We start from the raw sequence: 18,254 nt of genomic DNA, 5'->3' as shown, positions 1-18,254 counted from the left end.
TATTTTTGTTAGTGCTGTCTCTCTCCATCCTCTTTAATTTGCCTTCTTCTTATATCTTTACTTTTACTGCTTTCTGAATTTTATCTGTAAAGAAAGCACTAAGGAAAACTGTCTTGGAATCTATCACTATTGGAACACATTTCTACTATATGTATATTTCCTCCTAAGGTAACAGGCTACCCCATCTAAAATGTATTTCATATTTTGTTGTTTCTTGTGCTTAACTTCTTTGTACCTGTACCACAGTGACAGAGTTAGTGATGATGTTTAGCCAAGATTGAAAGCATTTTCTGGATTATCGGAAATTTTTACCTGATAACAGTTTTAATGTGACATGCTTTTGTACTTTTTCAGAAATTGGTAAACTATGGCTTAACAAGAATATGTGGCCAAATAGATTGACAAGTTTTTAACCATCTATGTATAAAAGATAACTCACTTTGTTTTCCCCCAAATGAATTCTGTTGATCTCTAACGATCAAATCCACTATTTTCAGGCTGGAGTGGATAACTCATCCTACATTTCGAATGTAGTATTTCTGAGTTTTTGAGCAGATTGTCAACAACTGCCTTTAATAGGTGAACTGTTTCTAATTCTATAAGAAATTAATAACATGAGTGGAAACAAAAAACCTCTAGAACCAATAGTGTGTTATTATACTGTGTATGATATATTTTTCTATAAATTTTTATATATTTTATATATATATAATATATATATTTTTTTTCTATAATTATCCCTTATCGATTCATAACTACAATAGAAGTGAATTAAGCCCTATTTAGTTGCAGAAAATTTATGTGACCTTTTAGTTTTTTTATAGGAACTTTTATACTGTAGGACATATTGGTAATCAGCAGAATTCTCTTTTTTTCCCCAATTAAAATACGATTGTTGCTTGTTTCACATTATTTTCTGACATTATTTCATCTATTCCTTTTATGCCTTTATTCAAATGGATATAGAAATACAGTAGTCCCCCAGGCAAATTCTAAGAAAAACAGATTCAAGGAAAGGTATTCTGTGAAATAACCTTCTAACTGTAATCGTGTCTTAAAACATCAACCTTAATCATAAAAATTGCATATGATGCATTGGTATTAGAGGCTCCCAAAATGACACCCAGGTTTGGTTATTCACTGGAGGAACTCGCACGTCTCAATATATTTGTACGCATGCCTGCGGTTATTACAGTGAAATGATACAAAGCAAAATCAGCAGAGAAAAGGTGCATGGAGTAAAGTCTAGAGGAAGCCAAGTGCAGGCTTCTATGAATCCTCGGCCTATGGGTGTGCTTAATTCCTCCAGCATTAAATCACGACAACTCGTGTGAGATGTCGTCTGCCAATACAAGAATCTTATAGATACTCAGTGCCTGAAGTTTTCTTTAAGTGATAATCATGTAGGCATCTTCTCCCTAGCATATATCAAAATTATGGTTCCCGGAAGGAAATCAAATAGTAAATGCTTGATAAATCACCTGGTTTGTACCAACACTTAACAGTCTCAATGGATACCTTTTCTTTTTTTCCTTCACAGTAAATAGACCTTATTTTTTACAGCATTTTCAAGTCCATTGCAAAATATCGCAGAAAGTACAGAGAGTTTCCATTTACCGCATGTTCCTCTACATGCGTAGCCTTCTTGTTGTCAACATCCTGAACCACAGTGGTACATTGTTATATTTATATTAGCTCATCTTTATCATCCACAGTCCATAATTTACATCAGGGTTCATTCTTGGTGTTGTACATTCTATGGGTTTTAACAAATGTGTGATGACATGTATCTACCATGTGGTATCACATAGAATAGTTTCACTGCCTTAAAAGTTCTCTGTGCTGTGCCTGTTCCCCTTGTCACAACCCTTGTCTCCTAACTTAAAAAGTTTTACTTTTACCAGAATGTCATATAGTTGCAATCATACAGTGGATATCTTCTCGAATGTTTAAAAAATTAAAATTCCGAGGTAATTGAATATAGTGATTCAAGATAATCTTTGTCCTTTGTTATGTTCATCAGTGTAGGATCTGATGACATATGCCTTACAGACTGAAAAAGTGTGATTTCTACAGATGTTTGTCACATAGTGGGGAAGGTTGAGAACAATGACATCATATCCTGCTACCTAGCACTAATCTTTGGTACCATTCTGGTCTAAGAGGTGGATCCAGATAGACTCTCCAGCAATGAAAGTAGGTCGACTCAAGAGGTTATACTTTATAGAACCAGAATTACTAAAATCACTAAAAGCTTTCATACTTACCTTGCAATTGGAAATAAGGCCAGAGAGAGTCTGTTTGCTATGGTTTGCCATGCTGCAAAGTAGAGTGTCTGTAGACCAAACTTTGTGATGAGGTGTTTCACCCTAAACTTAACAGCCCCTGCTGGAGATCTGGAGAAGTTCTGTTGTGTTACAGCAAAATAATTATAGTCTCTTTTAACTGTACCTCATAGTGAAAGTCCTGAAGAATCCAGAAGAATCCTGACTTTGTCAGTCTATGAGGATGATTCTGCTAATGACACCATTTTCTGTTAGTCTCAAGGGTTTGGTTAAAATTGTGGTCATTATAAACATCCACTTGTAGGTATCAAATTCCAATAAATACCATTCTTTTCTTCCATTTGGTAAATGTAGAGGAGAAAGTAACATTTTTTAGCGAGGTTACTGCCTACCAATAGTATAATTAATATTCACTCCAGTGTGGTTGCCAGGTTTGGTCCCGAAGAATACTTTTTAATACAACATCAGTCTCGCAATTTGAATATTCTGTATTTTTCTGTTGTTGATTTAAAATGTACTTTGCTTTTTTCTTTAGTGGCGAATAAGACTTCTGAAGAAGACTCTTTAAGCAGGTAGGATTTTTGTGGATTTTTTTTTTTAACAAATTCTGTGTTAACAAGGGAATGCAGAGAAAAGCATTTGTTGAGAGTCCTACTGTGTGTTAGGCACTATATTATGTGCTTGACATTTATTATTATATAGTCATTACAATAGCATCACAAAGTAGATGTGCTGTTACAGCCTATTTTTTTATTATTTAGTCAGCTGTGGTTCAGGAACATTGATTAATTGACCTATGATTCTATAGTTAAAGAGTAGCAGACCCAGAAACCGCCACTGCTGCTAACAAGAGCTTGAACACTGTGAATTTTTGGTCTTGGAGGGGGCCATGGTGCCCCCCCCATGAGGCCTAAGAAACTAGTTAGTTACTCAGTTTGAAAATTCTTCAAATTTTCAAATGTGATGATGACTTTGTTTCTGCAACCACACCTTTGAATTAGAAGCCCAGAACATTACCAAAAGAGTTAATACTAGAAACAAGAAAACCTAAACTGAAGAATGTCCAGAAAGAAGATATCCCACTACAAGAGAAAACACCTAAAAAAGGATGGCTTTAGGTGACGAACTTTACCAGCGAGACTTAGAAGTGGCGCTAGCTTTATCAGTGAAGGAACTTCCAGGGGTCACCATTGATGTGGGAGAGGCTCGAGATACAAGCACCAAAAAATGTGGCAGCAGTGAAATTGGGATAATGACTAAGGCTCCCCATCTCTCCGATTGCAGTGTAGCCAGTGATGATTTAGATTGAGATAAGCTTACCGAGGGAGATGATGTGTGCGGTGCTCAAGGGAAAAGAAAAGCAGCATCAAAAGCTGTGGTACAGCAGAGGAAGAGTCTTTAGGAAGGCAGTCATGGCGGTAGTGCTGACGACTCTGAACCAACCCCCTGGTGGAGAGTCTGAGGATGAGTCTGATTTTAGGGAGAGTGAAGATGATGATGCAAACTTCACTGTGGGAGAAAATAAAGTGGAAGAAATTAAAAAGAAAGAAGTGAAAGTAAAATCCCCACTTGAAAAAAAGGAGAAGAAACCTCAATCCAAACATGATCCAAAGTCACTTTGGAAGTGACTTCAAGAGACTGTGCTCCAGTTGCCCTGAAATCAGAATCTCAGCCTTCACCAAAAAAGGCTTTATCAGTGAAGAGGCCACTCGGAAACCATTACAAATATGCAAACCTTCAGCTGGAAGCAGAAAACCTAAGTAGATGCCACCAGCGCTCTCTGGAAGTAGCAACAGCAGCAGCAACAGCAGCAGGAGCCCACTGGCAGGGGTGTCTGTTAAGTCTCCAAATCAGAGTCTCTGCTTTGGCTTGTCTAGATTAAAACAAGTGAAACCTTTGCATCCAAATGCTGCTAGTAGCTAAGTGTGGTAGTCAACAAAGGTTTGATTAAGAGAATAAGAGTTTTACAAGTGTGTTTATATTTGAATTGTGTTTCTGTTGAAGAAGTATCATAACATTTCTGCAAAGAAGACATCCAGATGGCCAACAGACACATGAAAAAGTGCTCCATATCACTCGGCATCAGGGAAATACAAATCAAAACCACAATGCGATATCACCTCACACCAGTCAGAATGGCTAAAATAAACAAGTCAGGAAATGATAGATGCTGGCGAGGATGCGGAGAAAGGGGAACACTCCTACACTGTTGGTGGGAATGCAAGCTGGTGCAGCCACTCTGGAAAACAGCATGGAGGTTCCTCAAAATGTTGAAAATAGAACTGCCCTATGACCCAGCAATTGCACTATTGGGTATTTACCCTAAAGATACAAACGTAGTGATCCAAAGGGGCACGTTCACCCGAATGTTTATAGCAGCAATGTCCACAATAGCCAAACTATGGAAAGAACCTAGATGTCCATCAACAGATGAATGGATCAAGAAGAAGTGGAATATATACACAATGGAATACTATGCAGCCATCAAAAGAAATGAAATCTTGCCATTTGCGACAACATGGATGGAACTAGAGCGTATCATGCTTAGCGAAATAAGTCAAGCAGAGAAAGACAACTATCATATGATCTCGCTGATATGAGGAAGTGGTGATGCAACATGGGGGCTTAAGTGGGTAGGAGAAGAATCAATGAAACAAGATGGGATTGGGAGGGAGACAAACCATAAGTGACTCTTAATCTCACAAAACAAACTGAGGGTTGCTGGGGGGGGGTTGGGAGAAGGGGGTAGGATTATGGACATTGGGGAGGGTATGTGCTTTGGTGAGTGCTGTGAAGTGTGTAAACCTGGTGATTCACAGACCTGTACCCCTGGGGATAAAAATATATGTTTATAAAAAATAAATAATTTAAAAAAATTAAAAAAATAAAAAAATAAAAATGCAAACAAACAAACAAACAAAAAAAAAGTATCATAATATAAACAAATCCTTTAATGTTAAAAAAAAAAAAAGAGTAGTAGACCCACGAATTGACTGTCAGCCTGCATGACTCCCACATCAATTCTTTTGTCCCTCAGCAGCACTGAGGTTAAGGAACAGATCCCAGTCATATCAGCTCAGAAAGTCAGATTTAGTTATGTGTTTGCTGATTTAGAGTTTTCCTAAGAAACCAGGTTAGTCCAAGCATTTGTTCTATTATATTTGACAACTAGTGATAACTAGGGGTAATTAGTGCAGTGGCAACTAGTCTCTTGTTTTTACTGTCCAAGATTTTAGGATGGCTCTCATTACCTATGGCCATAGTACATAGCTTTTACATAAGCATGACCTAATCAGGCAAGTTCTTAGATAAAGAGATGTCTGCTCTCCTTGAGATGAATGCTTTTTCCAGAAGTGATGGATATGTAATCTAGGTGTAGGCCATGATACGTTAATTAATTTTATCATCTATTTAGAGGATATTTCTAAATGATTCCTGTTTACTGACTTCCCCGTCTAGTTTTCCCTTTAGACTAGTCCCTTGACCAGTTCCTTGAAGCCTTTTCTTTTTTTGTAGATTTTTTTCCTTTTCTCTCTTGACTTTTCTATAATCTTTTCTTGTATTTTTCTTTTTTCTTTCTTCTCTGCTTTTCTTGGTGTTTCTTTTATTCCATTAATTTTTTCCCTTTCTGCCAGCTAAGTATTCTCTGTTTTTCTGTAGACAAAATCAAAAGCACATAGAATTTCATGATTTTAGGGCATCTTAGAGATGAATTAATCAAAATACCCTCTGGTTCTACAACCTGTGTTTAACATCCTCACCAAGTGATTATTTAAATGGAGAATTTGAAATGCAGAAGAGACTAAAGTGACTTACTTGGATATGATAAGTGACAGAAATGATATTTACATTCAGGTTTTTTCCTTTTTTCCTCATCTTAATAGGTGAATGTTTTAATAATAGAAAGATGGGGAGTGGGTCTAGTGAACACAGTGAAGGTGCGTAAGGAAGGAATTGGCAGGAGAGGTCAAGTTTCAAGAATAACGACACTGGGTTGGATGGGAATAAGAGTTTTAGAAAAGATGTCAGAATATTTGGGCTTATAAGTTAGATCAAGATGGCTTACAGAAATGAGGGACACACACACACAGAAAGGAATGAAGGATATGGGATATTGGGAGTTTAGAAAAGCACATTAAAATAGAGGGTTCAAGAGAGTCATGAGCAGTTTTTTTGTTGGTTGGTTGAATTGAATGAACTAGCATACTTCAGGTTTTCTGTTGAGAGGTATTAAAATCATTTGAGCCACAGGGAAGGCTTTTTACAGCATATAGGAATGCTGTACTACTACTACTTCCAGCCCAATCTTGGATTAGATCCTCTCGAGTAATGGGGGAATGGAGATTCTGAACCACACAGATATATGGCCCAAGGTAGGGGTCTCCTCACTCCACCTCTTTTTCTAATACTCTGATGTCCTTCCCATGTACTTGTAGGGTTTGGTGGGCTAGGACTGGCTGTCAAATCAGTAACAGAGCTTCATTTGGGTAGTTGGTAACATGTCTACATTGCGATGATTACAAGGATGACTTTCAGTTTAGCAGGAAATGGCTTCTACTCTTGATCATTTGATGCTGTGCTTGTTTTGGGAATCTGCTTTCATAGGCTAAAGATTTAAAAGTTTGGAGGGTACCACTGAGCCCTGCACTTGTTGTAGGGCTATGCTGTACTTGTATCCCTGTGACTTACTGTAACTGGAATCCTGAACCTTCCATTCCCCTTTACCCATTTTGTCCATCTTCCCACCCCATTCTCTTCTGGTGATACAGAATTCTCTGTATTTCTGGGTCTGTTTCTGTTTATTTTTGCTTTTACAGCTCTTGCCTCAGGAGCAGTAAAAGCAAAGCAAACTGTGGGGACTACATCAAAATCAAAAGCTTTTACACAGTGAAGGGATCAGTCCACACAATGAAAAGGCAACCTATGGAATAGGAGCAGATATTTGCAAATGACATAGCCAATAAAGGGTTAGTATACAAATAAAAAGAACTGATAGAACTCAGCACCAAAAACACAACCCAATTTAAAAATTATCAGAAGACATGAACAGACATTTTTCCAAAGAAAACACACAATGACCAACAGGCACCTAAGAAGATACTCAGCATCACTCAGCATCAGGGAAATGGAAATCAAAACTACAACGAGATAGCACTGCCTACCTGTCAGAATGGCTAAAATAAAAAACATAAATAACAATGTTGGCATGTATGTGGAGAAAAAGGTATCCTCTTGGATTATCGGTGCGAATGCAAACTAATGCAGCCACTGTGGAAACAGTATGGCGTTTCCTCCAAAAGGTAAAAACTGAACTACCCTACAATCCAGTAATCACACTATTGGGTATTTATGCCCCAAAATAGGAAAATACCAATTTGAATGGATACATGTACCCCTATGGTTACTACAGCATTAGTTATAATAGTCAGCCCGAGTGTCCATTGAGAGATGAATGGATAAAGAAGTGGCACATATATATACAATCGAATATTCAGCCATAGAAAAGAATGAAATTTTGCCATTTCAGTGAAATAGAGGGAACTAGAGAGTATTGTGCTAAGTGGAGTTAAGTCAGAGAAAGACAAATACCATATGATTTTACTCATATGTGGAATTTAAGAAACAATAGAAATGAGCAAAGAAAAATAAAACAACAAAAAGCGAGAGACAGACGAGGAAGAAACTGACTCTTAACCATAGTGAACAAGTTGATGGTTACCAGAGGGGAGATGGGTAGGGAAACAGGTGAAATAGGAGCTAAGGGTTAAGGAATGCACTTGTCGTGCTGAGCGCTGGGTGATGGAATTACCAAATCATTATATCGTATACATGAAACTAATACAGCACTGTGTGATACTGGAATTAAAATAAAAACTTAATAACAAAAACAGAGGCTAAAGTTCAATTACATCAAGAAACTTCATTCAATAAATAAATAGATGACCTTTCACTTGATTTTTCTTTTTCATTAACTTGTTTTTGTTGTATATTTTTGCTCTAAAGTATTTCTGTTAAACCTGGTGATGATAATGCTTCATGGCCTACATCAGATGATGAAGACTTAAGTTTCAATATGAAGGTAATATACTCTCTTGTGAAATTAATTTTTCTGCTCTGAATTTAGTTTTGTGTATTATTTTCTCTTAAAACTTAGCAGTGGCCTGCCTATCATCATTTTATGTTTGAAGTGGAAAGTTGGTCAGAACAAACCACTTTATAGAAATATGACAAGTTGAATTTTTTTTAACTCTGTTAAATATCAAAGTTAGAAAAAATGGGCTGGAAATATATAATGACAGGAAAATTATATTGGGAAAAGCTTTCCCATGATGGAGGAAATATGACATTTGGTCAAGGATAAGGATTCTTACTGTGAGTTTTAAATTATCTTATCATGACTTTTCTTTCTTTTCCTTTCTCTTTTTCTCTTTATCTCTCTTTCTCTTTTCTTTTAACATGACTTTTATAATACTCATTCCTAAATGAATCTTTAGTGGACCCAGTTATTTATTACAGATTGTTTTTTCTTGGACATTTTTTATTTTGGTAGCATACAGTTTTATGAAAGGTTTTTTTTTTTTTTTTGCTATTTCTTTCCCTTGTTCTACATTTAGACCAAAATAAGATTGGAAATTGTGGAAATTTAGAAATTTAAATTCTACTTAACACATTCTACTGTGTTTTCAAAATAATTCCATAAAGAGTTTAGTTAAAACTCTTTATCTAATTGAAGAATACACGTTTTGCCTAAAAAAATAATTAACATTAGAAGCAGAGGCTTTTCATACCCATATGGTAAAATGTCTAATTTCAGAAATCTTTTATATTACAGTTTTTCAAAAATATCTACTCATAATCTTTGTATCAGATTCTAAGATTCAAACTTTTAGACACTTTATATTTATTTAAATATTCATGTTAAAGCTCCTGCATCATGGGATGCCTGGGTGGCTCAGTTGGTTAAGCAGCTGCTTTCAGCTCAGGTCATGATCCCAGCGTCCTGGGATCGAGTCCCACATCGGTGCTCCGCAGGGAGCCTGCTTCTCCCTCTGACTCTGCCTGCCACGCTGTCTGCCTGTGCTTGCTCTCGCCCTCTCTCTCTCTCTCTGACAAATAAATAAATAAAATCTTTAAAATAAAATAAAATAAAATAAAATAAAAAGCTCCTGCATCATTATAAGCTATTGGATTTTAGGAAACATAATTGTGCATCTCCTGGAACACCTAGAATAAAAGCTTGCTTGAAGAATTAATTTTAATATTTTTTGAATGTGAATTAATGAGCAGACAGATGGAATTCTGTATAATGGAATGTTATATAAATAATGTAATGTGCATAATATGTCATAATTAAATATAAAAAATTTTTGAAATACATAATTTAAAAATTTATATTCCCTCTTCATGTTTAGGATTTATAAGTGCAAATGAATTATGTTGAGGAAATAAATGAGAAAGAAGGTTACAATCTATTTTTTACTATTCTTTAATTGTGAGCTTAGAATTTTAGATAGAGAGTCTTTTTTCTCCTGTATTTTTTTTTTCCTGCTTTGTTGAAGATTATTTGACCATAGAGTCGAGGGTCCATATATGGACTCTATTCTGTTCCACTGGTCTATGTGTCTCTTTTTGTGCCAGTTCCATGTGTTCATCATCATTAGACATCAGAGAGATTCAAAGCAAAAACACATTGAGATACCACCTTCCACCGGTTAGAATGGCCAAAATCAAGAAGACAGTAAACAACAAGTGTTGGAGAAGATGTGGAGAAAGGGGAAACTTCTTACAGTGTTGGTGGGAATGCAAGTTGGTGCAGCCACATTGGAAAACTGTGCTACCCGATGACCCTGCAGTTGCACTGCTGGATATTTACCCCAAAGATACAGATGTAGTGAACAGAAGGGCCATCTGTACCCCAATGTTCATAGCAGCAATGGCCACAGTCGCCAAACTGTGGAAAGAACCAAGATGCCCTTCAACGGTTGAATGGATAAAGAAGATGTGGTCCATATACAAGATGGAGTATTATGCCTCCATCAGAAAGGATGTGTACCCAACTTTTGTATGAACATGGATGGGACTAGAGGAGATTATTCTGCATGAAATAAATCAAGCAGAGAGAGTCAATTATCATATGGTTTCACTTACTTGTGGAGCATAAGAACTAACATGGAGGACATAGAGAGATGGAGAGGAGAAGGGAGTTGAGAGAAATTGGAAGGGGAGAAGAACCATGAGAGACTATGGACTCTGAAAAACAATTGGAGGGTTTTGTAGGGGCTGGCATGGGAGGTTGGTTGAGCTTGGTGGTGGGTTTTAAAGAGGGCACGTATTGCATGGAGCACTGGGTGTGGTGCATAAACAATGAATTTTGGAACACACACATCTCTCATAATCCTCACCCCAGGAGAAAATGTAGGCTAATAAATGGCAGAACTGAGATTTGAATCTACATTTGAATGATTCCAAAACCCATGTTCTTTGTGTAATGGTGCTCATTTGACAATGGTGAATATTATAATTATTTTACCAAATGTGTTATTTGTAATCCTTAATACTATTAATTTCTTTTCTAGAACACCTCAAAACCAAACTTAAGAAAATTAATGAATGCTTCTCAGCTTTTCAAGAAATGTAAGCTGTTTGAAGACTTGTTATGCACTGATTTTTGTCCATTCTTGTGTTAGTAACTTGAAATTACAGATATTTTCATATACTCTTTATTTTGTTTTTTTACTAAGTGGAAATAGAACTTGGCCTTCTATCACCAGGAGATAAAACTTTATCTGAGCATGATAATTCTGAAAACAAATGTGAAGATACAGTTGGTGTTTTTTCCAAACCATCTGTTGACATCTGTGACTCTTCTCCTCCTGCTTTGCCATCGCCTGATTCTATTCTAAAACCTCCTTTCACATCGTTAGGCCTTGGTCTTACAAAGGTAAGTTGTTTCATTTTAAACTTTTTCCCCGTTCATATTTTATCGTCTTGATCCTTCTAATGAAAAGAATCTTAGGAAGAAAGGGAAGTCCTCAAGATCATAAGAGAAAGCAGTGTCATACTGGAAGAGAGGTAATTGGATTGAGATTTATAAAGTCTGGTGGGAGTGAACAGTTCTTAGGTATGCCATTATGGGAGGAAAGAATTACAGAGCAACTGGAAAGAACAGCTATAGATGGAATATGAAGATGAGGGAGGAGGTGAAGGGAAAGAATTTATTTAAGAAGGGCTAGATGACTGTAAAGCTTGCAGAGTTGAGAGAGATTATTATAAAAACACAATAGCAGTTGTGGGGCTACGGGAGAGCAGATACTCTACATTATAAAATATGGTAGAAATTATTTTAAGTACGAATTAAGAAAACGGAGTCAGGTAATTTAAAAAAATGCTCACTCATCTGAATGATTACAGCTTATTTCTATGAAGAAGTGGAAGAAAATTTTATTCTTACTTTTAAGTTGATAAAGTGTGATATTGTATATGTAATTTAGCAAAACCTGTGTTTATAGATAATGCAAAGTGAAATCTGTTTTAGGCCTTAATCAGACTTATTATGAATTTTGAATTTTGGCCATTATCCTTTTTTTAAAAATTTTTTCAATTTATTTATTTTCAGAAAAACAGTATTCATTATTTTTTTTTTACCAACCCAGTGCTCTATGCAATCCGTGCCCTCTATAATACCCACCACCTGGTACCCCAACCTCCCACACCCCCCTGCCACTTTAATCCCTCAGATTGTTTTTCAGAGTCCATAGTCTCTCATGATTCACCTCCCCTTCCAATTTACCCCAACTCCCTTCTCCTCTCTAACACTCCTTTTCCTCCATGATATTTGTTATGCTCCACAAATAAGTGAAACCATATGATAATTGACTCTCTCTGCTTGATTTATTTCACTCAGCATAATCTCTTCCAGTCCTGTCCATGTTGCTACAAAAGTCGGGTATTCATCCTTTCTGATGGAGGCATAATACTCCATAATGTATATGGACCACAACTTCCTTATCCATTCATCCGTTGAAGGGCATCTTGGATTTTATTTATTTTTCTGTGTGTGTGAGAGAGAGTACAAGAGCAGGGGGAGGGGAAGTGGAGAAGCAGACTCCCTACTGAGTAGGGAGCCTGATGAAGGACTTGATCCCATGAGCCTGGGATCATGACCTTCATGAGCTGAGGGCAGATGCTTAACCAACTGAGCCAACCAGGTGCTCTTTCTTGTGGCTTCTAATTTATGTACTGTGTGGTGTAATCTTGGAAAGTTTTAGATCTTTTTGAGAATAAAGAGAGGAGAGAAGTAAACACCTTACGTAGTCTTTTCATTACGCAAAACTGAAATTTATGACTATGTAAGTGAGGTTCTTAATCTTTATCCATTAAATGAAATAAATTTTAAGGTGCAACACACTTAAAGAAAAAATATAATTTTTTAAAGATTTTATTTATTTATTTGACAGACAGAGATCACAAGTAGGCAGAGAGGCAGGCAGAGAGAGTAGCGGGGGGAAGCAGGCTCCCTGCTCAGCAGAGAGCCTGAAGTGGGGCTCAATCCCAGGACCCTGGGATCATGAGCTTAGTTGAAGGCATAGGCTTTAACCCACTAAGCCACCCAGGTGCCCCTAACATCTTGTTTTTTGATTCTGATTTATTTTTAATTGTATCTGCAATAGACACATGCACACAGATCAAATGAATAAACTAACAATTTATAGTTTTTTTCCTAATATGAACTAGTTGTCATTATAGAATCATAAGGAAGCAAAGGTTGCTAACAGAGTATACAGAATTATTTCTGGAAGATGATTTTTACTTTTTCAAATATCTCCAACAGTGGATACATTTTATATTATCAGGAAACGTTAGTATTCATAGCTATTAGTTTTGGGGGGTTCTTTTTAAATTTAAAAAATTTTAAGTAATCTCTATACCCAGCATGGAGATCAAGAGTCACACTCTCTTCCCACTGAGCCAGCCAGTAGCTCCATAGTTGTTAAATTTAACATGTGAATTCTTTCATATCTGAAATCCAGAAATGCTGGTGATTTTTTTTAAATTTATTTTTGTCCCTTTCTTCTTTCCTCATGTGGATATTGGGTCCTGCTTGATAATGACACATGTATTTGGAGACTTTAAAGCCTTCAATTATTTGTTAAAGATTTTATTTATTTATTTGACAGATGGAGATCACAGAGAAGCAGGCAGAGAGAGAGAGAGGAAGGGAAACATGCTCCCTGCTGAGCAGAGAGCCCGATGCGGGGCTCGATCCCAGGACCCTGAGACCATGACCTGAGCCAAAGGCAGAGGCTTAACCCACTGAACTACCCTGGCGCCCCGATCATGATTATTTTTTAATATTAGATTCTTTCTCTGGTCATTACCTACTGGTGAAATATGCTGTTCACAGTGGAATAAGAAAACCATGTGAATTTTAAAATAGAGTTTTATATTTTTCTCATATATCATAGTAGTACTTAAAAATGCCTCAGAATTTTAAAATCCTATTATTTCTTTTATATAATAGAAATCTTTTAAGATTAATTTTAAAAAATGAGTATTCCTACAAAATCTTGGTGTTTTGCAGTTAAATCTTTATTAATCTTTTTTATAAAATTTTATTTATTTATTTGACAGACAGAGATCACAAGTAAGCAGAGAGGCAGGCAGAGAGAGAGTGGAGGCAGGCTCCCTGCTGAGCAGAGAGCCCGATAGGGGGCTGGATCCCAGAACCCTGGGATCGTGACCTGAGCTGAAGGCAGAGGCTCAACCCACTGAGCCACCCAGGCACCCGATATTTATCTTTTTAACATCATGAGTAATGTCATTTTTCCTACTCCAAATGTATTTGTCTAGAAGTTTCTTCATAAGTCTTCTGGGTGCCTCAGGATGTCTGGGTGGCTCAGTTAGTTAAGCATCTCTCTTTGGTTCAAGTTTTGATCCCAGGGTGCTGGGATTGAGTCCTGCATTAGGCTTCTTGTTCAGCGGGTAGCCTGCTTCTCTCTCTGCCTGCCCCTCCCTCTACTTGTACTCCCTGTCTCCAACAAACAACTAAAATCTTTAAAAAAAAAAAGGGCTCTGGGGTGCTTCAAATTTGGTATGTCCCAGATTGAAGACATTCTATCTGATGCTTTCTTCTTCCCTGGCTTTTTGTAATCTGCTCTGTCATTTGTTTTCCACATCCTAGTAGATAGCACCACTGAAACACTGAAGTAGGAAAAATCCTGGACTCCAAACTTCCCTGAAATTACTACATCCAGGGACACTTCGGTGGCTTGCTCGGTTAAGCATCTGACTGTTGGTGTTGCTCAGGTCATGATCTCAGGGTCCTGGTATGAAGCCCCTGGTCGGCCCCCATACTGAGTAGGGAGTCTACTTGAGGATTCTCTCTCTTCCTCTTCCTCTGCCCCTCCACCTGCATGCACACCCACTCCTTCTAAATATAAATAAATTAAATCTTTTAGAAAAAAACATCACATCTCTACCTTTGAATCCAATAATACATTATATGTTAATTAATTGAATTTAAATTAGAAAAAGGGGCACCTGGGTGGCTTAGTCAGTTAAGGGTCTGCCTTCAGCTCAGGTCAGGTTCTGGGCTTGAGTCCCTCGTTGGGCTCCTAGCTCAGTGAGGAGTCTGCTTCTCTCTCTGCCTGCTTCTCTTCCTGCTTGTGCTCTCTCTCTCTGACAAATAAATATAAAACCTTTAAAAAATATTAAAAAGCAAAAAAAGAAAAAATCACCACATTCAGTCACTCTCTCCATTCACTATTTTGTATCTGCTTCCCATTTTTCATATCTGAATATAATTCCCTCTCTCTGTGTCCTATAATTTGAAATCCTCTTCTGGCTTGGGTTCCTTTTTTTTAATTCAAAGATTTTATTTATTTACTTGACAGACAGATCACAAGTAGGCAGATCGAAGAAGAGAAAGCAGGCTTCTTGCTGAGCAGAAAGCCTGATGCGTGGTTCAATCACCCGCATCAGGGATCATGACCTGATGATCCCTGAGCCAAAGGCAGAGGCTTTAACCCACTGAGCCACCCAGGTGCCCCTTGGGTTCCTTTATGTTCATCTCTACATTGCTATGAGAGTGACCTTTCTAGAATATATTTGTGGTGATGTAACTCCTCTGCTTCTTTAGTGGATGCCCATTACCTGAAGGAGAAAGTTTATATTCCAGCATCACACTTGCCTTTTTTGTTTCAGTCCTGGTTTTCCAATTCTGTCTCTCTATCCCACTCCCAAAAATTGTGTTCCAGTTTTGCCACCTTCTGTAGCTATAGTCACTTACTGTGTTATTCCATACGTCATCCTTTTGCTCATTCTACCTTTTCTAGAATGCCCTTCACACTGTCTTTGTGTAGTCTCTCTCTCCAGATACAGCCCTACCTTTGCAGCATTTCCTGAGCTTCCCATATACAACTGTTTTCCCCTTTGTGCCTTCACTGTGCTTTATTCACTTCACCTGTAGAACTAGTAAATGATACTCTTCTGTTCTCGTTTTTGTCCATCTCTACCCCTACTAGGATACATGACAGTCTCTTTTATTTATATTTCCAGCTTCTCCCAGGATAGTGCCTATGACTTGATGGACGCATTTGTCTTTCTGAGTGAGTGGGTGAGCACGTGAATTGATGTGATGTTTTCTGAAGTCGGGCTTTTGTTTTGTATTGTTTTTATAGGAAGGAGAGGAGCGGCCAGGGATTGGAACAAAGGACGATGGTATCACTGAAAGTGTTCCACAAGCACAAACAATTAATGACTGTTTGACTTCTGCTGACAGGGCAGGTAAAAATGATAGACATGGTAAGTTAGTGAACATCTCCACATTTTTTTCTAGGCCTAAATGCTAGTATAAGAAATATCACAGTATGTAGATCCAGTTATGTTCCCCCATTTCATTAAGATATTTTTCTTTTTCTTTTTGCTGTCTTTCTTTTTAAGTATACCAGCTTTTGGTTCCTGAAAATTCTTCAACCCTCTGAAAATCTTTACTGCTTTTACTTTTATTTTATTGAAGTATTCATGAAGGGGGCATAGGCTTGTATATACGTTTAAAATTCATAATACACGTTCTAATTAATGTATCTGTGACTGTATTTTATAGTTATGCTGTCAGCATTAGGATTTGCAGAACAAAATGAAGAATCACCTTGGGATTCTGAGGTACCGTTTTATTATTATTTTAAAATAAAAGCAAGGAGTGATTTTCAAACGTAAAAGGGATGCTTAGACTTTACACTCTCATCTCTGCATTTGCCTATAAAAACTATTTCCTTATACTTTTTACCTGTAATTGATAAAATATTTCTGTGCTAAATATAATAATCCAGCAAATATAGTTCTATTAATTTACAAACTTAACCTAATGAAAACTGTGTAGTAGTAGTATTGCAGAAAACGGAGGCTTAGACATGATTAGGAATTAGTTTGTGTTTTGAAATTAAGTTATCTAAATAACCAAAGAATTACTCCAGGCCAGCTTGTGGTCAGATATATGATTCTGTGGTGTATATGGATGTGCAAAACTCCTAATGAGATCTAGAAAGAGTTTAGATTTTAGTTTTTCACAAGTTGGAATTTGAAAAGATGATACCTGGGACTTGAAAGTGTATCTATCTATCTGTCTGTCTATCTATCTATCTGTATGTATGTATATGCATATGTGTGTATCTATGTAGTTGAGAGAGAGAGTTAGTGAGTGGGAGGGAGAGGGAGAATCTGAAGCAGACTCCAGTCTGAGCACAGAGCTCAACTGAACCATGGGGGGCCCCTGAAACTATTATATTTGGATTGTTAAGTAGATTTACAAGGAGCATTGTGATTATAATAAAAATTATAGTAATATAATGGTATTAGTGGTATTATTACCACTGGTTTAGTGGTGTTTTATTTATTTTTTAAAAGATTTTATTTATTTATTTGAGAGAGAGAGAGAGAAAGGGAGCATGAGTGGGGGAGGGGCAGAGGGCAAGGGAGAAGCAGGCTCTCCACTCCCCATTTCTGGGGCTCTATCCCAGAAATGCCTAGGCATCCCTGGTTTAGTGGTGCTTTCAATAGGTAAAAACTATTTCAGATAGTTAAAATAGTATGCCTTGAGTATCTTTGTGGCAGCCTTACTTACAGAAACGTAAGTGTAAGGTAACGATGACCTTTTCTAAGGTGACAGACTATGGAGGGAGCTTAAAAGGGCCTGATCTCTTAGGACAGGTAGGTGCTATACAGTACGGCAAGCACTGTGTTTGAAGTCAAAAGATACAGTGGCATCCAGATTCTGTCACTTGGTAGCTGTGGGATCCCAGAAAAACTTGTTTAACCTGTTTGAATGTCACAGACCTCATTCATAAAAATGGTTCTAATACCTACCTCTCAGGTATGTGTAATGAACAAGTATGAAAACACTTTGTAAACTGTTAAGGGCACTATAGAAACATGAGACAAAAATGATCACAGCAGTATTAGTGATTTACTAAATATCGAGGACCCTTTTTTGAAATGTGAAGATTTCTGAAGGGCAATAAAATAAATAGCAGTAGTGTTAAGAAAAGAAGGGGAAAGTTAGAATGGGCAGGTGGATTTCTAATTTGGGCTATGTTAAATTTCAGTGACATTGTGTTAGGTATACAGTTGACCCTTGAACAAGATGGGTTTGAATTGTTTGTCCACTTACACTCAGATTTTTTTGATACAGTACAGTACTGTTAATGTATTTTCCTCTTCCTTATGATTTTCTTCATAACCTCTTCTTTAGTTTATATTGTAGGAGTACAGTATATAATATATAGGACATACAAAATGTGTTAATTGACTTTACGTTATTGATAAGGTCAGCATTAGGTTATAATTTACTCTGACCTTCCGTGCTTAGTTTACAGAGTCAATATTCAAATGAGGATTAAGAAGTAGATGAGATCTACAGATCTAATGATCTCTACTCTAGAGATCTAAGGTCTTCTATTTAAATATTTTGGT

At 37.0% G+C, this 18,254-nt stretch overlaps 1 protein-coding gene and 1 pseudogene across 2 annotated transcripts in view; both read left to right on the top strand.

Annotated features, from left to right (window-relative positions):
* Window positions 1–16,517, top strand: part of LOC309857910 (ankyrin repeat domain-containing protein 26-like) — a 33,571-nt gene extending 17,054 nt beyond the window's left edge. Inside the window, exons 7-12 of the mRNA XM_082750629.1 lie at window positions 2,821–2,857; window positions 8,289–8,364; window positions 10,862–10,919; window positions 11,027–11,226; window positions 15,965–16,088; window positions 16,390–16,517. Coding sequence (XP_082606755.1) covers window positions 2,821–2,857; window positions 8,289–8,364; window positions 10,862–10,919; window positions 11,027–11,226; window positions 15,965–16,088; window positions 16,390–16,502 — 608 coding nt within the window. The 3' untranslated portion in view covers window positions 16,503–16,517. The remainder of the gene's footprint in view (window positions 1–2,820; window positions 2,858–8,288; window positions 8,365–10,861; window positions 10,920–11,026; window positions 11,227–15,964; window positions 16,089–16,389) is intronic.
* Window positions 2,909–4,290, top strand: LOC309857911 (RAD51-associated protein 1 pseudogene; annotated as a pseudogene). Its single transcript has 2 exons — window positions 2,909–2,941; window positions 3,212–4,290. The product of its transcript is annotated as an RAD51-associated protein 1 pseudogene (transcript).
* Window positions 16,518–18,254: the final 1,737 nt, after the last annotated feature.

Source organism: Mustela nivalis (genome assembly GCF_964662115.1).
Source record: "Mustela nivalis genome assembly, contig: HAP1_SCAFFOLD_1526, whole genome shotgun sequence".
In the NCBI taxonomy this organism is placed as follows: domain Eukaryota; kingdom Metazoa; phylum Chordata; class Mammalia; order Carnivora; family Mustelidae; genus Mustela; species Mustela nivalis.
Note: the sequence above shows the minus strand (reverse complement) of the source record. Positions and strands in the feature narration are given on the sequence as shown.